Source organism: Eumetopias jubatus, unplaced genomic scaffold (assembly GCF_037043125.1).
Source record: "Eumetopias jubatus isolate StellerSeaLion01/CBP00866 unplaced genomic scaffold, mEumJub1_p1.0 scaffold_13, whole genome shotgun sequence".
Lineage (NCBI taxonomy): Eukaryota > Metazoa > Chordata > Mammalia > Carnivora > Otariidae > Eumetopias > Eumetopias jubatus.
In genome coordinates, this window is record NW_028274819.1 from 557,604 (window position 1) to 580,067 (window position 22,464).

The 22,464-nt window shown below is 53.3% G+C and overlaps 1 protein-coding gene across 3 annotated transcripts in view; it reads left to right on the plus strand.

Moving 5' to 3' along the window:
- The window catches only part of AP2A2 (adaptor related protein complex 2 subunit alpha 2), an 87,009-nt gene that overhangs the window by 57,453 nt on the left and 7,092 nt on the right, over nt 1-22,464 (plus strand). For 2 of the 3 annotated variants that reach the window (XM_028094194.2, XM_028094190.2), the window contains exons 6-15: nt 2,975-3,076; nt 7,623-7,731; nt 9,287-9,437; nt 10,760-10,928; nt 11,967-12,104; nt 14,675-14,857; nt 15,377-15,474; nt 16,372-16,603; nt 16,705-16,872; nt 21,600-21,760. In XM_028094194.2, coding sequence (XP_027949995.1) covers nt 2,975-3,076; nt 7,623-7,731; nt 9,287-9,437; nt 10,760-10,928; nt 11,967-12,104; nt 14,675-14,857; nt 15,377-15,474; nt 16,372-16,603; nt 16,705-16,872; nt 21,600-21,760 — 1,511 coding nt within the window. The remainder of the gene's footprint in view (nt 1-2,974; nt 3,077-7,622; nt 7,732-9,286; nt 9,438-10,759; nt 10,929-11,966; nt 12,105-14,674; nt 14,858-15,376; nt 15,475-16,371; nt 16,604-16,704; nt 16,873-21,599; nt 21,761-22,464) is intronic. The other variant, XM_028094191.2, reaches the window with a different exon arrangement.

Here is a 22,464-nt window from a genome sequence, read left to right on the forward strand (position 1 = left end):
TGCACAGGCCAGGCCTGACTGTCCTCCCTGTGTCCTAGAAAAGGACAGGGAGGTGTAGGGCGACTTGGTGGTAGTGGTTAGACCTGGGACACAGGTGCTGTCCACACCGGAAGGGGCATGCAGGGACGTGACACCAGGAGGTGGGGTCAAGTAGGAGCAGATGTTGGGCACGGTGGCTTTGGGTTGCGTGAATTCTATTGTATAAATGAGAGAATTGAAATTCAACACAGATTTTACCTGCTCAATAGATCGGTATGAGTATGTTAGCTGGTTACTGTGTTTTTTTCCCAGAAAGGAATGTACCTTAAAAATTAAATTGAAAATAGGGGTGCCTTCAGCTGGTTGAGCGTCCAACTCTTGATTTTGGCTCCGGTTATGATCTCAGGGTTGTGGGGTTGAGCCCTGCAGCGGGCTTCATGCTCAGTGGGGAGCCTGCTTGAGATTCTCTCCCTCTGTCCCTCATTCCTTCTCCTTCTCCAAAAAAACAATTAATTAAAAATAAATGATCGTGGCACGCAGATTCAGAGGAGAGAGCTGGTGGCTGTGTCGGCACGCTTGCTGTGCCGTGGCAGCCCCTGGGCTGTTCCCACATTGTCATGGCCCACGCTTCCTGGGATGTCTGTGTCCAAGTAGGGCAGCCCTTCCTCAGAATGGAGCCCGGTCTGTGCAGCCATGTTGTAGGGAGAGGAGGACGCACCTGGGTGGCGGTGTTGGGAGTGCACGCCGAGTCACTCGGGTCCTGCTCAGTGCAACCCAGACTCTGCTGGGGCAGTTGGGAAGCCATGCGGGAGGCTGTGAGGCTTGAGGCCACGAGTTGCCCACCAGGCAGACCCTGAGAGGCAGGGGGCCTCTTTCCAGTTTTGCGCCTATGGAAACCAGGGCTCAGAGGGACTCAGTGGCTTCTCGGAGACCCAGACTTGAGCCAGGAGGTGCTGAAGGCTCAGAGCTGGGGCAGCCAAGGGGGCCTGAGCTGCATGGCTGACAGATGTTCACAGTCAGCACTTCTCAGAGTGGTGGTGCGAGGGCGCCTCTCCTCTGACACCGAGGGTTTCTGTAGGCCGGTGTGCGGTTCACTTTTACAGTTGAATGTGCATGACTGTGCCTCGCCAGCCGCACTACCTGGCACCTGCTTGGCTGCAGAGGCCGCTGCAGCAGCTTGGAGGGGAGGAGGGGGAGGGGCTGGCCCAGGCGGACTGCAGGAAGGCCAGGCCCGTCACCCTGTCTTTTTCCATCTCTCCTCTTCTTGGTGCGTGTTCTCTGTTCTCTTGACGGCTGTCCTTTATGTGGTTATGGCTTCTGTGTCTTACACTTCCTGGCTTTGTCACTGAAGACGGCCTGAGATTTGGCTTTCTTTGTCTCAGGTTTAGGAATGCCCAGGAGGAGTGTCAGCTGGCCATGAAGAGCAAGCAAGCCCTTGTTTGCACTGTGTTCTGAGAGCAGGGGAGGAGTCTGGGGGTCTGCGTGGGGCAGGGAAGTAAGCTGTGGCCAGAGGGACAGCACCGGGGCCATTTGGGCTCCCCCGTGGTTTTCTCACACTGCCCCTTCCTACAAAGGCTCCTGCAGGGATGCAGAGGATGGGAGAAGCTGTGCTCAGGAGCCAGCGAGAGTCCCAGCCGGCTCGTCAGAATATGGAGGCTTGTTCTATCCTCCCGGTGGGCCAGGACGAGCCCCAAACACTTAGGGTGGGCCAGGACGAGCCCCAAACACTTAGGGTGGGCCAGGACGAGCCCCAAACGCTTAGGAGCCTTGCTGAATGACTCTACCCAGGTGGAATTTGCGTGTTTATAAATACTGAGTGTGTTAGAGCTCTCTTGGGAGGGAAACAGTTGGTGCTTGTTTTGTTCACCGAGAGGTGGACATCAAGGCCAGTTAGATCCATTTCTTGAAGGCAGCTTTCAGGTTGTCGTTAGAAATCTGAAGGAGCTGCTTAGTTGTGGCTGGGAGCTCGCTCTCATCGCACCTTTGCAGCTGCAGAAACTGTCACCCCTCTCCCATCCGCTCGGGAGCGAGGTGGAGGAGGACCAGAGGGGTTAAACAATGATCCAAGTCGCTTCCTGAGTTTTGTTTGCATCTTCATTGTCAGTAAATATCGTTCCTTTGTTTTATCTATTTCATATTTATGAGAGAACTTCTTTACTTAAGCAGTATCTTCCTTCAAGAGGCAGGAATTGGTGGGAGTGACTCCTAGTTGTCCTGGGACAACAGCAAAGATGTCCCTATGCTGCATGGGGTGTCCCTGTGCACCGAGGCCAGGCGCTGCGTGGGGGGTACTCTGCAGGGAAGGGGTGTCACCAGGGCCTGGGGTACTTTAGGGACCAGCGTGGCAGAGATACAGCTTGGACCTTTTCTCAAGAAGGGGAAGAATGAGCTCTTTCAGTTGCTGTTTTCCACGGTCCCACTTTTGGATTGTAAAGATTCAAATGAGTCCAAAGGTAATGTCTCCCTCCCCGCTCCATACAGAATTTTTTTTTTTTTTTAAAGATTTTATTTTTAAGTAATGTCTATACCCAACATGGGACGCAGACTCACAACTCTGAGATCAAGAGGTGCTTTACTGGCTGAGCCAGCTGGGTACCCCTACATGGAGTGATTTAAATTAGGGGCCACGGGGACTGCAGCTGACCCTGGGGTCAGACAGGGGGCCAGACCCAGAGGAAGGCAGTAGGGCAGGTAGGGACTCGGCCAGAGCTGCTGCCTACCCACCCGCAGGCCTCCACAGAGGCAGAGTCTGGGGTGCCAGCATTGGTTCTCAGAGAGAAGGTTCTCAGAGAGAAGCTCCAAAGAGAAATCGACAGATGTGTGCTGTCTCAACTCTTAAAGACGCTATGGGCCTGTCACAGCAGTTCTGAATCTGGCCCAGGGGCTCCAGGTTGTTGCTTTCAGTTTAGAATTTTATCTGGAAAATGATTTCGCAGTGAGAAGTCAGCACCAGCTTTGTCCCGTAGTCACAGTGTGCATTGTGTGTTTGCTTCAGGGCGTGGTGACCGCCGCCACCAGCCTCATCACCACCTTGGCACAGAAGAACCCTGAGGAGTTCAAGACCTCCGTCTCTCTGGCTGTCTCCAGGTTAAGCAGGGTAAGTCTTTTGGTGGGGAATGGGTCTCAGGGTGCGTTTTCGTCTTAATTATTTCATTTAATTAATATATTAGCTAACTGTTTAGAATGCAAGATATTTGGCTCAGTTTGTAAATTCAGGAGTGAGAACTTGTCTTGGTTAGGAATTCGTTGGGTTTTCCTTCAACCGTTTTGCCCGTTGAGAAACGTCCTGTTTGTGTGGGAAAGTGCCCAGAGTAAAGCAGCCCAGCCCAGGTCGTGTCGCCTAAGTGCCGCTCAGCCACTGCACCAGGTGGGGAACGGGGGTGCCGGCGGTGCCCCCCACTGCAGGGAGCCCTGTCCTCATTTGGGTGGCCTCACTCCTCACTTGCCTTTGCTGCTTGAGCCTGTGTCCTTCACTGGAATGGCTAGCTCTGATTGCGTCCTGTGTCGTGCACAGGCACACCATGCGGACGGCATATATTCTTTTGTGTTTGACTGGTAGAGCTCAACATTGCCGAGTTGGCGGATTTGTTTTGTGTGCCATTCCTTCGTGTTTGACGCTGTGTAGAGCTTATATGAATACACTACAACATACTTCCCCCTAGCCTTGTCCAACACTGGGGCGGTGAACAGCTTGGCTGTCTGTTGGCTTGTGCGTGGGCGTGCGTGGGCGTGCGCGTGGCGGGGGGGCCTGTCCCTGGAGGCGGTGTCACTGGGTCGTGGGGTGGCAGTGGTTCACCTTGAGGGGACAGTGCAGAGCCGCTTCCAGGCAGCTGAGCCGACTGACCTTCCCTCCAGCATGTGCAGTCCCTGCTGCTCTGCATCTTGGCCTTTTATTTTTTATTGTTTTTAAAGATTTTATTTATTTATTTGACAGAGATAGCAAGAGGGAACACAGGCAGGGGGAGTGGGAGAGGGAGAAGCAGGCTCCCCGTCAAGCAGGGAGCCGATGCGGGAGCCCGATGTGGGGCTCAATCCCAGGACCCTGGGATCATGACCTGAGCTGAAGGCAGATGCTTAACGGCTGCTTGACGACAGAGCCACCCAGGCACCCTGCATTTTGGCCTTTTAGATGTTAACCATTCTGGGGGCATGGTAGTGTCTCATTGTGATTTAAATCTGCATTTTCTTGATTATCATCCAGGTTGAGCAGCTTTGCATGTTTGTGGCTTTTTTGAATGTCTTTTGTGAAGTGCCTGTTAAGTCTTTTGCTCATTTTTCTTTGGTTACCTTTTTGTTGTTTTGTAGAAGAAATTCTTTATATTATATTATTTTATTTTTTTTATTTTTAAAGATTTTATTTATTTATTTGACAGAGAGTTAGCGAGAGCAGGAACACAAGCAGGGGGAGTGGGAGAGGGAGAAGCAGGCTTCCCACGGAGCAGGGAGCCCGATGTGGGGCTCCATCCCAGGACCCGGGGATCGTGACCTGAGCCGAAGGCAGACGCTTCACCGACTGAGCCACCCAGGCGCCTCTTTTATATATTTTAGATATGAGCAATTTGTTGGTTATGGTAGGATGAACCAAACTGTCCACATTTAACCATTATTGGTCTTCAAAAATGGCATCTTTGTATGCTTCAGTCTGCTCTGTTTAAAAAAATCTTGTCCTCCTCTGAAATTTGCCATTTCACTCTCTTTGTGAAGTCTTCTGTGATCACAAATTCCCCATTTTAGTGCCCTAAACCTTTCCTTTATGGCTAGAGCTTTTTGTGCCCTGTGTGTGGAGTCTTTTCCTATTCTGTGGTTTCACATTTAGGTTGACAAGCCGCCCTGGGACTGGTTTCTATGTATACCAGTTATTCCAGTGTCAATGCTAAAAAGCCTCCCTGCCCGCCCCCCCCCTGCCCCAGCAGTGCCGCCTTGGCCATAAACCTTTGAGCTGTGTCTGTGTCCCCCCTCCCTCGCTGTTGCTGTTCATCTTGCACCGTGGCATGCTGTCTTAGTTACTGGAACTTGAAATTCAGTGGAGCATGCCCTCAATCTTGTACCCCCACCCCCAAAATCCTGTTGGGACTGTAGGTTAGTTTTGAGAGAATTAAAATCTTGACAGTATTGAGTCTTTGAATCCATGACCATGGTATCCCTCTCCATTTTTTTGGAGAGTTACTTTAATTTTTCTCACTCATGTTTTGGAACTTTTTGAGTAGAGGTTCCTTTATTTGTTGTTAGGTTTATCTTTATAGTTTATTTTTAAAATGCTGTTCTCAATTATATCTTTTTTAAAAAAGATTTTATTTATTTATTTGAGAGAGAGAGAGCAAACATGAGTAGGGGGAAGGGTAGAGGGAGACAGAGAAGCATGCTCCTCGCGGAGCAGGGAGCCTAATGCGGGGCTCCATCCCAGGACCCTGAAATCATGACCTGAGCCAAAGGTAGATACTTAACCGACTGAGCCACCCAGGCATCCCATCAGTGATGTCTTAAAATGTATTTTATAACTGCTATGTATTGGTTTGTGCAAGTGATTTTTGTACATTGATCTTGGAGTTGGCAACTCTGCCAAACTGACTTACTAATAATATTTTTTTAAAGATTTTATTTATTTGTCGGAGAGAGCAGGGGGAGCGGCAGAGGGAGAAGCAGGCTTCCCGCAGAGCAGAGACCCGATGCGGGACTTGACCCCAGGACCCTGGGATCATGACCTGAGCTGAAGGCAGACGCTTCACTGACTGAGCCCCCCAGGCGCCCCTCACTTAACTAGTCTTAGTAATTTATGTGTAGATTGTGTTAGATCTTCTTTGTACTCCATCATGTCTGTGGACAATGAGTTTTCTTTCCCAGCCCATATTTGTCTTTGTTTCCTGCTTTCTGGCTCCCACTCGGACCTCCACTCATTGTGGACTAAGAGAGGGTTTTCTTCCTCGTCCCAGAGGGGAGTCTTCAGTGTCTCACCATGACAAGTAGAGTTTGCTGGTTTTGTTGCCATTGGTTTGCTTTGTCACATGAAGGAAATTCCTTTTTGTATCTTGGCCAACATTTTTATCATGAATTAACTGGTGAAACGATTTGAAGGTAGGGTTTCTTTGTGGAACAGTTTCTTATTTTGGGTTCAACTTATTTAATAAGTTATGGGTCTTTATATTTTCTGTCCTTTCATCAGTTTTGGTTAAGTTGCATTTTCCTGACGTTTGCTAATTTGAATGTTCACAAATCTCTGTGTGTGGGGGTGCGGGGGTGTAGGCGTGCGGGGGTGCGGGCTATAGGGCTGCCCCCTTTTCGGTCTTGCCGTGGGGTGTTTGTGCCTTTTCACCTTCCTGATGAGCCTGTCAAGCATGATAACTTCTGACTTGGTGGCTCTCTCTGTTGTGTTTTTTCTTCTTGGCTGCTTTCTGTTCCTATCCTTGTTTTATTTCCTTTACTTTCTTGGGTTAATTTGCTAGTTCCTTTGTAAATCTTTGGGGTGGGGGCGCCTGGGTGGCTCAGTCGGTTAAGCGACTGCCTTCAGCTCAGGTCATGGTCCTGGAGTCCCCGGATCGAGTCCCACATCAGGCTCCCTGCTCAGCGGGGAGTCTGCTTCTCCCTCTGACCCCTCCCCCTCTCATGTGCTCTCTCTCTCTCTCTTTCTCATTCTCGCTCTCTCAAATAAATAAATAAAATCCTAAAAAAAAAAATCTTTGGGGTGAATTCTTCATTGCTTTTATTTTTGTATTTGTTTTAGATGTGTGCAGTTTTTTAGTTGTAAGTTTCTGAGCGTGGCTTTAGCTGCATGCAACAGCCTGCATTGGCGCCTTCTGCCCCCGAGTGCTCCCTGGCTTCCTCCTCCGTGTGCCTGTAGGCTCTGTTTGCTCTGCTCATCCTGCCCATGCCTTCCCCAGCGCGGAGCTCACCTTCCTGCAGGAGGGGTCACGTCCTGGGTCCGGGCTGTTGTCTTGCAGCTGAGGGCGGGGGTCAGGGTGAAACCTTCCCAAACATGCTTACATATGACCTAAAGTGTCATACCTGTAAGCTTTGTAGGGTGGTGTTCCTCTGACTTCCCTGACAGGGGGTGAGGAAGGCACTGGTCTGTGTGTTAGTGGAAATGTCTTAGGGGAAGTCATGTATTCGGAAGGTGGAGGGAGGGTCTGCCCTGCCAAGGACCCTGACGGCCAAGGAGATGGAACCATGAATGAAGGAAGCTTGCTTTCTGGCCTCGGCAAGCTCATGGCAGGGCTTGGCACTGGAGGGCTGTGGGGGTACGGGGCTGGGTTCTTCTAGAACACCAGCTTTTCCCTTCTGAGGGGACTAGAGTTCTCACCCTTTCGTGTTTTATTTGCGTCCTGGTCCACTAAGGAAAGACTGGGTTCCCAGTGCAGGTGCTGTTGAATTCCATAGCGATTTCAGGTCAGTGGTATCGGCTGGTTTGTGCCTGCAGGATGGGGTGGCCATTGCAGAGCAAGAGCATGTGGGGCCACTCCCGACAGTGACAGTGGGCGGCTGCTTGCCCTGTGAGCGTGGTGTCACTGTGCTCCTTTACCTCTAGAACAGAGAGAAGCGTGTTAAATATCCTTAGCTCATCGAACAGAACCATTTCTTAGTGTGTGATCTGACGACCACACTGAGGACCTCTCTTCGTGACACCTGCCTGCACCTGTGTTGTCTTACAGATTGTGACGTCTGCGTCCACAGACCTTCAGGATTATACCTACTATTTTGTCCCGGCTCCCTGGCTGTCTGTAAAACTTCTGAGGCTGCTACAGTGCTACCCACCCCCAGGTACAGCTGCGCAGTGGAGACCTCTCTGAGCGGGTTACTTAAGTGTCTTAGGGTTAAGTTGTTTGTTATCTTTGTAAGTCCTTTCCTGGAGCTGGTTCTTGTTCTGTGGATCCTTTATGATGCTGCCACACATCTTGGCTTTCCCAGAGCAGCTGGTACAGAACTCACAGTTTTGTTAAAAGTTGGGGTTATCTCTGCTTTTATATAGTATCAGATCTATGCAGGTTTTTGAAACGATCTTTTTCAGGAAAACTTGAAACATTTATAAACTTTGTATCATAAGTTGTTAATAATTTATATAACAGTGTACACCTTGGGGATATTTTTCTGTTTATGTTTTATTGCAAAATGTTACATTTGACTAATATGGTAAGTATCTCCAGATAGAACTTGTCAGTTGAAGAATGTAGATGAAATTTTTTTTAAAGGTTTTATTTATTTATTAGAGAGAGAGAGAGTGAGAGATAGAGCACGAGCAGCTGGGAGAGGGAGCAGCAGGCTTCCTGCCAAGCAGGGAGCCCGACACGGGGCTTGATCCCAGGACCCTGAGATCATGACATGAGCCAAAGGCAGAAGCTTAACGACTGAGCCACCCAGGTGCCCTGTAGATGAAGATTTTTATAGATAACTTCCAAACTGCCCTTTGCAAAGATTGCTTGTTGGTGTAGCCTTTACATTTTAATCTAACTGGGGTTTTTGTACAAGATATTTCTTTGTTTGGTTCAAGTAATTTTCTCTTACTAAATATCTTTCATACCAAAGTATGAACTGCACACCTGTGGCAGACCCTTCCCTTGAGCTGGAGTGGCCTAGCCTCCCTGATGGCCCCGCTCCTTACTGCCTCACCCCTGCTGCCCCTTGGCTGCCTGGCCTTGCCTGGCAGCCATCCCACTTCTTCACTCTGAGGTCGCCTGTGGGTGTGAGTTTCCTCATCTGACCCTCCTTTCAGGCCATAGGCTCCAGTTTTCTTGTGGCCGGCCCCTCACCTTGGGCCTCTGTGCTCAAGCCCTGGGTGGCTGCTCCTCGGGGGCCCTGCTGGTACCCCTCTCGAACTTGTCCGCAAGGTTCTGCTCCTCTCTCCAATGGCCAGGTTTGCAACGCCCCAGAGGTGCTGGGGGTTTTGGTGGATAAGTTCTTTATGATATTCTGATATTTTTACTGCTTTCTTATTCCTTTTTTGTCTGTTATTTCTTTTTTCTGGTTTGATTAGAACTTTAAAAATTTCCTTCTCTTTTTATTGGTTTTGGTAACATTTTCTGTATTTGTTGGGAATGAAGGTGGAGAAAAAGATCTTTTGCCCCGTTTTTCAAACTTTTATGTTTTTTGTCTGTGTCTCTGAGATTTTATTTTCTCTTGATTTGTGTAATCTGTAATGCAGCAAAAGTGTTGTGCATCTTATTTGCATTAAAATGTATGGGTAGTTACCCTAGCTATTAAATCCTCTCATTTTAAGTAGCTCCACGGTTAGACCAGGAACCCTGATTGTGAGGCGGTATGGCTGGGAGGGGCAGCTGGGTGTGGGGAGCCTGGCCTGACAGTGGTCTGTCTTGCCCAGAAGACCCTGCAGTGCGAGGTCGCCTGACCGAGTGCCTGGAGACCATTCTGAACAAAGCCCAGGAACCACCAAAGTCAAAAAAAGTGCAGCATTCCAACGCCAAGAACGCCGTGCTCTTTGAGGCAATCAGCCTGATCATTCACCATGATAGGTGGGTCGGCAGTGGGTCAGCTCTCCTTCCCTTGACCTTCCCTCAGGGAAGACGTGCCCCTCTTAAACCTGTGTGTGTGCCCGTTCTTGTTGAGGTGAGGCCTGCTGGGTGTCGTTGAGTGCTTACCTGTTTCCCGATGCTGACACGTTGCCTCTGCCCTCCTCAGATGGCTGTGGGCTCCTTGTGTGGTCCCTTTTCTGGGCTCCCCTCCAGCACTTCATGCTCTCTCTGGCCTCAGAACTTGGTCACTGTGGTCCTACCTTTCCCTGAGGGGCCTCTCCTGTTCCTCCTGGGCACCCCAATCCTGCCTGGCTTCTCCCATAACCTTACAGGAAGGACGAGGGTGGGTGCCTGTTAGCTTTCCTGCGACACAAAGCCACACTCAGTGTTGGTCTGAGGCCTTTATGGGGAGTTCAGCACAGGGAGATGGTGGACAGCAGAATGGTTTGCTTCCTTGCCTTTTCTCCTCAGCTTCTGTAGTTTTGACTTCCTGCCTGTGGCCTTGCAGGTGGTGCCTTGCTTTTAGAGTTCCCATTAGCATGATGGTGTGGCTCCCAGGCAGGGCTGTGGGAGATGCCACCTGGGTCCCCATGACTGCAGACTGCTGCACGCCATGCAAGGTGCTGTGGGGGCTCAGGAGGTGTGGCAGACCCTCTCCCAGCCATCTTCCACCTCAGTGTTTCTGGACAAATGTAGTTTCTTGGGACAGAAAGTCCTACTGAGAGTTCTATGTTAGCGGGGTTGGAACTGTTAAAAACAAAAGTTTTGATGTTAGAGGAAGCCCTTTGGTCTTTATGGAAGATATTTAAAGAGCAGCAGCATCATGAGGGCAAAGTCAAGAGTAGTAGCAGAGTAGCCAGAACTCTCCGGGAAGTGGTACTTTGGGACTCACTGACCTTGTACCTCTGTGTCCGTGCGCATGGCTCTCAGGAGTCTTCTTGTGGGCAAGGCCTCTGTTCAGCCATTCACCAAGGCTTGCTGCCTCTGGCTGAGCCTCTCTGGCCCCTTGGCGAGAGTCCTGCGTGTTCCCTCTATGAGCTTGGCACAGAGGCTCAGGAGACACTCCATTCGGGGTGGTGCCTCTGTTGTTACCAGCTCTTTGGAGTTGGTGGAATTCTGCATATGAGGTGGCAACGAGCAGAGCAAATGCAAAACTGGCCTCAGGGTTTAGGTTCAAGGCTTTTGTTGTGGGGGCCCCCAAGGTCTCCCTTCAGTAGTGTGCTGGCTGTGAACGCCACCTGCCATGCTGACCTGTGAGTGGCCCTGTCTGTGAGGTACGTGCTGAGGAACCCCCACCTACCCTGCTTCTCCTGTCGGTGCAGTGAGCCAAACCTCCTCGTCCGCGCCTGTAACCAGCTGGGCCAGTTCCTGCAGCACCGGGAGACCAACCTGCGCTATCTGGCCCTGGAGAGCATGTGCACACTGGCCAGCTCCGAGTTCTCCCACGAGGCAGTCAAGACGCACATTGAGACAGTCATCAACGCTCTGAAGGCAAGTGCTCTGTCCTCTGGGGCTTGCACCCCCCGGGCGACTGTTTTCTCTCTGCCTCTGAGGTCAGCTTAGAGCATGCAATGTTGAGCATCCTGTTTTGCACAGAGCAGAGTCACGGTAGATGTTTGAATCAATGCAAACAGTTCTTTTTGGTACAAAGGTAAAATATTTTGTCCTTGTCTCTGAGAAAACTCACCCTTTGCAAAAGAAAATACACCTTTCTTAAGGAATTAAAGCTTCAGAGTTGCAAGAGCCAAGTTGAGGTTACCTGCTCCCATTACCTGCCTTTGTGAGTCTCCAGAACAGGTTCTGCGGGCTGGTTGCCCACAGTGGGACACCACGGTATCCCCCGTGTTACTGGTTGCTAGATGAAGTGCTCTAGAGAACGGAAGGCAGGTGGGGACGCTACAGAGCCCTCTGATCTGCTCAGGCTTACAGTTAAGAACAGGTCTGACTCTGTCCTTTTGTACAAGTTTTAGCATTTTTGGCGTGTGTTTTGAATAAGAGGCTACACAAGGGCTGGCAGTTTAGTTTTTTGGTGTTCTGGATTCTCCTGGCCCTGGTTTTGGTGTTTGTTATCAGTTATTGCCAGAAGTCAGAAAGACTTGCCCTTGCCTTTGTCCGTTGCATGGTGGTTCGGCTGTGCCTCCCAGGCTGTCCTATGTCGAGGAGCAGCTGGGGTCTTATTGCATTGCAGAAGCTGACGGAGCAGGTCTGGGGTGGGGCCTGAGAGCAGCACTGTGATAAGCTCCCAGGTGAGGCAGAAGGTGCCAGTCCGTGACCACACAGTAGAGAGGCCTCTGACTTACCCCAGGGACTCACCTTGATTCTGGGTGGTCCAGAGCTGCTGGGCCCAAGTGTAGGAGTGAGGGGCTCTGCATGAGCAGAGTGTGTCAAGGGTCCCTGGATCAAAGATGGGGAGTGGGGAGAGCTCGCAGTGAGCGTTGGGATGGAGTAGGGGGCCTGAGCCGCAGGGCCCTGTCCACCCTGCCCACGGTCTGCTTGAATGGCTTTTCACGCTGTTCCTTGCGCCCCCAGACTGAGCGGGACGTGAGCGTGCGGCAGCGGGCCGTGGACCTCCTCTATGCCATGTGTGACCGCAGCAATGCCCAGCAGATTGTGGCCGAGATGCTGAGCTACCTGGAGACGGCCGACTACTCCATCCGAGAAGAGATTGTAAGTCTGATGGCCACCGTGCCGCCAGCACAGTCTTCCTTTCCTTTGTGTGTGTGGTTCTTTCCAGTGCTTTCCTGGGAATCTGCTTGGTTCTGGGTGAGAGATTCCTTCACCTTAGTTTCCCATCAGTGGAGCCTTTCAGTCTTTCGGGAATAACTTTGAACAGCCTGTGTGAATAGGGACCCTCGCAGTGAGATACTTTTGCAACTCAGGTGAGCGCGAGTTCAGATTCCTGTGGGCAAAAGTCTGCAAGTTTGAACCTTGGAATTACTGCTTATGTGCTGGGCACGCGCTCCTTCCTCTCTGATAACGTTGAGCGTAGCCACCGTTTCCCATCTGGCAGCCCTCACGTTAGGTCATCAGCAAAGTGGGTGCACACACCAAACACCTTGTCAGAGTCCTGCACATACTGACCTGGGAAAAGGCTGATCGTGATGCAGAATTGGGGTGCACCAGGTTCCAGGTAGCCTGAGGCCAGCACATAGGGGGCCCCGAGTGTGTGTTGTGATTCACAGAGGGCTCAGTGTGAGTCTGTGTGGAGAGGTCAGTTGCCAAGGTCAGCGACCCTGCAGCCTCTCCCTCCTATGAAAAAGTGTTTCTTATTTGTTGTTCTGGGGAGCAAAGTGCGGCTGAGGCCTCCTGGGGAGCTCTGGGGAGCAGGTGTCCAGCATCAGAGCTCACCATGAGTGACTCTCAGGATTGCTCCTAGGCTGCTGTTCGGTTTGGAAATGACAGGCTTGGAGTTTCTGGGTATAGGTGGCTCTGCATAGTTGGACACTCAGGTTTATAGAGGATCATTTATTCAATGGCTGTGGCCCGCGTGGCTGGGCTGGGACAGGTGCTGGCTCTTCAGTGCTAAGTGGCATGGCTTAATTACTGTGTGGTCATGCTTTAGTGAGGAGCAGGGCTCCCCTGAAGAAGAAGGTCAAGGAAGGCTTCTGGAGCTGAACTGATGCCCAGCCAGGAAAGAGGGCTCAGGTGCATCCGGGGAGCCAGGAGGGACAGGGAGGAAGATCCAAGAACAGACGTGCAGGGGAGTGTGGGGTGGAGATCTGAGAACAGATGTGCAGGGGAGTGTGGGGTGGAGATCTGAGAACAGATGTGCAGGGGAGCGTCGGGAGGAAGATCCAAGAACAGACGTGCACGGGAGCCTGGGGTGGGTGGGGGTCATGATTGGAGCGTGGTCAGGCGGCAGGGCTAGGGCTTGGTGCCTGTGCCGGTGGGCCTGGGTTGCTCTGGGGACCGTAGTCACCAGGGCATGGTTCTCATCACTGCCGGGTGCGTTCTGAGCAGAGAGGGAAGGGGCGTGTTCAGGCTTTTAAGGTCTTGAATGTTAGCCAGCTCCATGTTGGCTCTTACCCCTTTGGAAATGACGAGTGACGTTCCTCAGTCAGCTTTAGTTGAATGAGGAGTAAGACTGACCGATGTGAGTTTACAGGTCAGTGCTCTTGTCTGTCCGTCTGTGCAGTGTGGCATGTCCGAGGATTTACCCTGGGGTCGTGCTAGCTGCCTGGCATCCACACCTGGATGTGCTGGGTACCCTGCTCACAGGGGGCCTTTCTGTCCACAGGGAAGGCAGGTCCTAGGCAGGATGGCAGACTTGCTTGTAGTGTGGCTGAGGATTGGTGGAGGCAGAGCTCCGGACCCTGGCGGGGGCTGGGGGCAGCTTGGGAAGTGTTGTCATGGGGTACAGGGGGACGGGTTAGCATGGTGGGAGCAGGGCATATGTGGCAGGGGCAGTGAAGATGCTGACCTGTGTCATGCTGGTGGGAGGCCCTGAGTGCTCAGCTTTGGGGCAAGCTCTGGGCTCAAAGAGTTTTAGGCCAAGGGCAGTGACATTGAGTTTTGGAATGACGCTCTGGGATCACTATGGAGAGTCGATGTGGATGCCGGAGGGTGGGCAGAGCAGATGGATGGTGGTCCAGGCTACAGCAGGGGCTCTGGGGGCACAGTCAGGAGGGTGAAGGAGTGGGAAGGTGGGCTGTGAGGATGGGCAGCTGCATAAAGAACAGGGTCTAGTGTTGATAGCTGATGCTGTTCAGGGGGCTCAGTGCCCCAAGAAGGTGACTAGGGGAGGGAGCAGGGGTCTGCTTTTGGACAGCCCAGTGCTCTTGCCCCTGAGCAGTGTGTGTGGTCCACAGAGCCCTCTGGAATGCATGGGGGTAAATGAGTGGGTGGGGTTTCCCATGAAGAGTAGAGGGGAGAGTGTTGAGAAAGGCTGGCCAGAGCAGGAGGAGACCCAGGGAGCCCTGCCGCTCTGAGGATGGGGCTGCTGGGAGGAGGACCCATGCCAGGGCTGCCTAGGCCGAGGTCGGACGGCAGCTGTGCCCACCTGCAGCCATGACCTGGCCCTCCGGTGTGTTTTCCTAGACTGTGTCCCTCTGAGTCTATTCCTGGAGGGCGGTACTTTCTGGGCTCCATTGAGAATTTGGTGGAAGCTTCTTGCACACCCAAGCTTTGGCATGTGTGGAGGTCCTTCTGACGCCCTGGAGTTGATGCAGGGCAGCACATGGTGCTGCTGCTGGTGCTGTGGGGCCTGGAGCGCCTGCCCTGAGCATCCACCCCTGCAGGTGCTGAAGGTTGCCATCTTGGCGGAGAAGTATGCTGTGGACTACACGTGGTACGTGGACACCATCCTGAACCTGATCCGGATTGCCGGTGACTATGTGAGCGAAGAGGTGTGGTACCGTGTCATTCAGATTGTCATCAACCGGGACGATGTGCAGGGCTATGCTGCCAAAACGGTGTTCGAGGTATGGTCCAGATGCCCCTCTCTGGATAAAGCGTGGGGTTTTGATGGGTACTGCTGGCCTCCCTTGTGTCTCCCACTTGCTGGTCTGGGAGGTCCCAGCTCACACTGTGGAGCCTAATCTCCAGTATGTGCAGGGTCTCCATAGTGTGGTTCTTGGGCTCCGTTGGCGAGGGTCATGTGTGCCCAGGAGGATGCTGATGTGCACCTGCCCCCACCTGGAGCCTGAGTAGAGCACAGCTCTCATTGCAGGGCTGGGATTGGCCACATCCCTGCCTCTCGGGTTCCCCTACAACTGACATACCTGCAGAAGTGGCAGGAAGGGCATGAAGGGGTGGATTCGAAAGCCAGGACGGTCTCTTGGAAGCTGCTGGAAGCTCACAGGAGCGCTTCCTGAGTGGTGCTTGGTTTTGGCACATCACCACGATGTAGCGACTTTACCCTGATGACAGATGCGTCTCAGCTCTTTGACCCGCGCTGGGGGCGCCTGTGCATCGGGCTCATCGTGCTTACTGTCTTACAGGCTCTTCAGGCCCCAGCGTGCCATGAGAACCTGGTCAAAGTGGGTGGCTACATCCTGGGGGAGTTTGGAAACTTGATAGCCGGGGACCCAAGATCCAGGTGAGAGAGCCCATATGGGAGTCGGGTGAGCGCTGTGCTGTGGTGCTGGCTCTGGGTCTCCCGCTTCTCAGCTGTTGGCGGAGTGTAGGGTGGCAGGTGTCCTCACAGCTTGTTGGGATGGCCAGAGCAGGAGCACTTCTACTCTGGGTCACTATTTTTATTTTCCTTCAAGCTGTACAAGAACAGGGGTTCTAGCTGACTGGAGGGGAGGTTTGCGCTCAGTCCAGAGATGGAGGTGCGTGCCTGACGGCACAACTCTTCTGCTTTACAGGAGTGGTTGTGGCTTAGTGTGGGTCTTTTTCCCAGAGCCGCCCCTCGCTCACCCCGCCGGTGAGAGGCATAGGTGGCTGGTGGCACGCACAGGGCGTCGGGGACGAGGGGTGATGTGCCTCCACCTTGTCTGCGCCCTGTCTGTGCCCTGCAGCCCCCTGATCCAGTGCCCTGTCTGTGCCCTGCAGCCCCCTGATCCGGTGCCCTGTCTGTGCCCTGCAGCCCCCTGATCCGGTGCCCTGTCTGTGCCCTGCAGCCCCCTGATCCGGTGCCCTGTCTGTGCCCTGCAGCCCCCTGATCCGGTGCCCTGTCTGTGCCCTGCAGCCCCCTGATCCGGTGCCCTGTCTGTGCCCTGCAGCCCCCTGATCCGGTGCCCTGTCTGTGCCCTGCAGCCCCCTGATCCATGGCCCTGTCTGTGCCCTGCAGCCCCCTGATCCATGGCCCTGTCTGTGCCCTGCAGCCCCCTGATCCAGTGCCCTGTCTGTGCCCTGCAGCCTGATCCATGGCCCTGTCTGTGCCCTGCAGCCCCCTGATCCAGTGCCCTGTCTGTGCCCTGCAGCCCCCTGATCCATGGCCCTGTCTGTGCCCTGCAGCCCCCTGATCCAGTGCCCTGTCTGTGCCCTGCAGCCCCCTGATCCAGTTCAACCTGTTGCACTCCAAGTTCCACCTGTGCAGCGTCCCCACCAGGGCGCTGCTCTTGTCCACCTACATCAAGTTTGTGAACCTCTTTCCGGAGGTGAAGACCACCATTCAGGACGTGCTGCGCAGCGACAGCCAGCTGAAGAATGCGGACGTAGAGCTGCAGCAGCGGGCCGTGGAGTACCTGAGGCTCAGCACAGTGGCCAGCACTGACATCCTGGTAGGCCCTGGCTGCTCTGTCCCCCTGCTGTGCTGTCACATGTCTTGGGGTTGGAAGCCACAGGGCTTTGAGCTGTGGTGACCCAGGGCCTCTTTCTCTAGGCAACTGTCCTGGAGGAGATGCCGCCGTTTCCAGAGCGTGAGTCTTCCATCCTGGCCAAGCTCAAGAAGAAGAAGGGCCCAAACACAGTGACAGACCTGGAGGAGGCCAAGCGAGAGAGGAGCGCCGATGTCAACGGGGGCCCTGAGCCTGCCCCAGCCAGCGCCGCGGTGGGTCCCTTCCTGATGGCAGTGTGCTGCATAAGCTCCTGGGTTGCCTGGTCTCTGAGATTTGGGGCCAGCAGAGCATTTGTCTGTTCGGGAGAGTTGTGTTAAGTATGACAGTGTGTGCCAGGAACGTAGCAGTGGGACCCAGCCCAGGTCTTCACGTCTCTTTTGCCTATGACCTCCAGAAGCTGTTTTCAGACGCCTGGGCCCCGTCTTCTAGAAAGTCCTGCAGATCGCTGTCTCGGGTCCAGAGTGTGCTCCCAGTTCCTCTCTGTCCTGACTGGGTCAGACGACACGGTCACTCACTTCATTTGCGGGACTGCCTTGTGTAGGAGGTCTGTCCAGCTATTCCTTGTTGGTTTAGAGTAGACTGACGTACCTCATGCTGTTCTTAGAGGTTTTCAGTAGTGATTTGGTTCAGAATCAATTTCCCATTTTTGTATGAAATGGTGAGAACATTCACATATAAATGAAAACATGTCCTTTGATGTTTATCAGGTGGGAGATGTTGTTCTGAGAGCTGTGTTTGTTTCTTGTCTCTTCCTGACTGGAGTAGGAGTTTCGTGAGAGCATGCACACCAGCCCTGCCGCATAGCTGCCACCTGGGTGCTGGGACTGGCTCCCCAGAACTGTGGGCTTTCAGCTTGTCCATTATGGGAGGGATCCTGGAGAGCTTTCTTTCCTCTCTGGGGTCTTGGTCCAGTGACGTGAATAATACCTACTAGCAATACCAGGTGGCCTTTGTGAGGAGGAGTGTCAGAGCAGATGTGTGCCCCTGTGCAGAGAGACCAGGGCCTTTGCTTGTCAAGAGTGTGCTTTTGTCTGAGACCTGTTGCTCCTTGGCGGGATCTGCTTGTGTCTCCCCATTGACTGTGTGTCCGGCCCTTGAACCAAGGATGCCGGGCCTACCATGAGCCCTATATTCAGGCCTCCCCAGGCCCCTGACTAGCGGTCCCCACTGTGATGGGTGTCACCTGAGTCCTGATGCTTTCTTTTTGGAGGTGCCTTCTTTAGTCTGGACCTTCTGGCATGTTTCCTTGTGATGCCTGCTCCATGGTTTTTGGCAGCTAAATTTCATGAATTGGTTTTGCAGTGAATGATAAATACATGCTTTTTCTCCAGGTGGTCATCATCCCTTTGTCCCTGAGTAATTTAGCAGGGCTGGCTTTTCAAGCTCCGTGTCTCTGCACCTATCCCCTGGGCACAGAGTGGACCTGAGTCTTGAAGGCAGTGACTGGCTCGCCCCACCCCAGGAGCACGGACACTTGTTGGTGAAGAGGTCCCGAAGGTCATCTTAGTGCCAGGGTTCTGTTGATTGGATTTGTGAAGTGGCCTGGTTCCTGGAGGTAGTGGGCCTACAGGCTTGTGCGTGAACTGGTTTTCGTGCTACACCAGGTTCTTCCCATGGTGCTGGGGGCAGTGGCTCATCTGCCTTTGGCATCGTCTGGACTCAGACTCAGGTGACGCAGCGGGGGGCTGTCTGCCAGGAGAAACTGGGATGGCTTGTCTGTGCCTCGGGGGGCAGCCCCTGCCGAGTGCCCTGACGTGAGCAGTGGAAATGGGCTTTAGTGTCTTTGCTGATGGTTGTCACTGGTCTTTCCTTATTTGGTTCTTGACTTTTCTTGAGAAGCGTACATGTACCAGGCCTTGGGCCACATCTGGTTTGCCCAGCCACATCTAGGCTGTGGTGCTTGGGAATCCGTTGGCCCCTTTCTGACGCCGGTTGTGAGCAGTGAGCCCCACTTTGAGAAGGCAGGTGTGATAAGATTTAACGAGTTGTTGATAAAGCACGTTCTCAGGGCCGGGGAGCAGTGAGGCTCTCTTCCAGGTCAACTCGGCAAATATTTTAACTTCAGGCTCTGAGTTTTCTGCTTGACTAAGTGGTGCCTGGCGAGTAGTTGTTTGTGAGCAGATGGCCCTTCTGAGCTGAGAACTAGCAGTGCTGCCGAGAGCATCATGATCACGTGAGTGGTGATTTGCTCTCAGTGCTCAGACGGCCGGGGGTCTGATCAGAGACCCCCTCCAACGGGGGCAGGAGAAGCAGGGCAGAAAAGTGGGGGAGGGGTCCCTCCAGGCTGAGTCTCCTCTAGTCTTCCTTCCCACCTCGGAGGGGAGGCCCTGCCTCAGAATGGCATTGAGATGTCTGGATTTTACATGGAAAACAGCAGTGTGTTTTACTGTGGTGTGCTTTCGGTCAGAAGGCCTTACTCAGGGTCACAGACAATGCTGGAAGAATGTTTTCTTTGTAACAGGCTGCTCTCCTTGGGTCCACCTTCCGTGGGCCTGGGGCCTCGGCCCCTGTGCCTCCTGGTTGCTTATCTGTGCATGGTGAACGTGCATGGTGAGCATCTCTTGTGGCGCCAGGGCCATCTTTGGTGGGTGTTTGGAGACATCCCGGTGCTCCTGGGGCTTTCGGGCTGGTAGTGGAGCTTGGAGCCAACATGCACTCTGTAGGCATGCGGGACTGTTCTCGCTGTTCTCCTTCCTGCTGTCGTTGCTGTCAAGGTGAGGAGAAAGAACTTGTCTGATGGCTGTTGGGCAGACTCCCCGGGGATGGTCTCCCTGAGTCCTGAAAGGAAGGGGAGTCAGCGGAGAGGCAGTGGGTCTGGGGACCTGCCCCACGGATCTGGGGAGGGAGCAGTTGTCCAGGTGGGTTCTCCCAGCAGAACAGCCTTGCTTCTGTCTGTTGTAATTTTGGGGGTGCATATTTGACCTAATTGGAGAAAAAGTTTTCTTTTTAAAAAATTTTTTTGAGAGAGAGCGAGAGCTTGTGCCTTCACATGCTTGGTGGGGGGTGGGGCAGAGGGAGAGAGAGAATCGTAATCAGGCTCCTCGTCCAGCAGAGAGCCTGATGTGGGGCTCCATCTCACAACCCTGAGATCATGACCTGAGCCAAAATGAACAGTCAGACACTTAACCGACTGAGCCACCCAGGCATCCCTGGACAAAAGATTTTCTTTAAGAAACATTTGGGGGCGCCTGGGTGGCTCAGTCAGTTAAGTGTCTGCCTTCAGCTCAGGTCATGATGTCAGGGTCCTGGGATCGAGCCCTGTGTCAGTCGGGCTCCCTGCTCGGTGGGGAGTCTGCTTCTCCCTCTGCCACTGCCCCACCTTGTGCTCTCTCTCTCTCTCTCTCTCTCTCAAATAGTAAAATCTTAAAAAACAAAAACTTTTGAATTGGGGCATCTGGGTGGCTCAGTTGGTTAAGTGTCTGACTTGGTTTTGGCTCAGGTCATGATCTCAGGGTCCTGGGATTGAGCTCCATGTCAGGCTCTGTCGTTGGCGTGGAGTCTGCCTGGCACTCTCTCTCGCTATTCCTCTCAGTCTTTCAAATAAATAAAGAAATCTTCAAACAAACAAACAAACATTTGAACCATTATTCAGGAGCCAGTGGTAAAGATCTTGCAATAGGTGGCAGTGGGGCGATAATCCCCATTTAGGCCGTAGGTGTGTCAGCTACAGCAGGTGCCTTGCTTGCCTGATTCCATGCTCCTCAGATGGTGAGACTCCTGCAGTGACTGGGAAGCAGTGTTGCGAGGAGTTGTGCTCCCAGGAGCCCTGTCCCGTGCAGCGAGGGCCAGGAGCCACCTTGAGAGGTCACATCCACGTCCTTGCTCATGTTGCAGGAATTTCTGGTACTCCTTCTCTTGACAGCTCCTCTGTGATCCCCATCCCTTTTCTGGGGGCCCTGCAGGGTTGGTCTCCATGTGCTGCATACCACCGCCCCCACCAGCCTTGAGGAAGGAGGGGCCATCAGCAGAGCAGGGTTCTTGGCCCCGTCAGACCCACACCCTCTTGCAGAGCACATATTTTGTGATGCCTCCTTTATCATAGAATGGAATTCCTCTGGCAGTCAGAGGCCTCGCCAGTGGTGTGACTGGCCAGTGCCCAGGGTGGATGCCCACGTGCTGGGGGAAGAAAGTACTTGGCCTCCTTTAGCTCACAGGGTAGTTGTGTTCCTGAAAAGATGAGTGTATGTTAAAACCCAGCAAAATATAGCAATGTAAAATGGCATCAGGATGTAGTCTCAGATAATTCCAGGCTGACTTGTACCTTCACGAATGTTCAGTGGGACACTCAAAGTCATTCAAGACCAGCCTCAAGGCTGAGCGGCTCATCTCTGGCCTTGTTGCGACACCGCCCCAGGGGAAACCAGAGCCCGCTCGCCTCCCAAGGTGCAGGGCCAGAGTGTGCATGTCGGCTGGGTGTGTGCTTTGTGGGGGGAGTGGTCCCCCCGTGGCTTTATTCTTTGTCTTTTGCCTAGGATCAAAAAATCATTTAAATAAAAGATGTCTCTTCTGTAGGTTTTTTATGTTTTTTCCTCTTTGACTCAGTAAGGCTTACACACGGTTAAACCAAGAGTGCGCCCTGAGTTGTTAGCTGACTTCACCTCTCATGCTCACTCCCGCTTCGGAAGATTGACCGTGGCGTGTGTGGTCTCACTTTCTTTTGGCCTCCTTTGTGGCAAAAGTGTTTTCAGAACTTTTTTTTCCCGTTAAGATAATCTTCATGAAGAAAGGTTAACTCTTTTTCTAGTCATGTGAGATTGTGCCTGATCCTCCAGCTGTGGGCTTCAGGCTTGACCCTGGGGTGCAGTCCCCCTCATGTGCTGGACGCTTGCCTGGCGCAGCCTGGCAGGAGCTGTTGGGGGGGTGGTACAGGTGCTTGTACTTGCTTGGCCTTGGCGTGCCTGAAGGTTCCCCGCTGACCCTCTCCTTCCCTGTTTTCCAGTCCACGCCTTCTCCATCGGCAGACCTCTTGGGTCTGGGGGCTGCACCCCCTGCCCCCGCGGGCCCCCCACCCTCCTCCGGCGGGCTGCTCGTGGATGTGTTCTCAGACTCACCCTCCGCGGTTGCACCACTGGCTCCCGGCTCTGAAGACAACTTTGCCAGGTAGTCGGTCTCTCGTGTCCTCAGGACAGGGACTCTCTCGGCATCATCCCCTCTCTGCATGTTCCTGGCAGGTGCCCAGCCTGCCTTTTTTATTGAGACACATTCCTCAATTGCACCCTCCTGCTTTATCCTGGTCCGTCCCGAGGCGCGGGCCATTCTCCCCTCCCCCAGCCCCATCTTCCCTGCTCTCTGTGTCACCTCATCAAGACCGTCCCCCCCCCCCCATGCGTGGAGCCCTGCCCCCCTGGCCCCCTCCCCGTCTCCAGGGCACGGACGTCACCCCGCGCTTCCCAGCATGCTTTCTTTTCTCCTCTCTTTGCTGTGCTGTTCCGTACCTTTTTTCTGTCTGCTCTCTGTCCCTTGTGTCTCTGTTGGTCTTAAATCCGGCCGGGAGGTGTGGGAGGGCTTGGCCTGGGTGTGGGGGCAGGCCGGCCAGACGGAGAGGAGCATCTTCAGAAAGCGGCCCCTTGTCCTTGAGTGTTGTGACGACAGCAGCAGGATTCTTGTGGTTTTGCAGTTTTCCTGTCTCTTGGTGTTTGTACTGTGTGTGAATTCTTGCTTCCTGTGGCTTGTTGAAGGTGACGAGGCAGGTTTGGATGGGTGCGAGTTACAGTCTGTGGCTTCTAGAAATGCTGAGTTGGACATGGAAAAGCACCACACACTCAGGTGTGTTGTGGAAGAAGGTTGTGCATGCTGAATGGGCT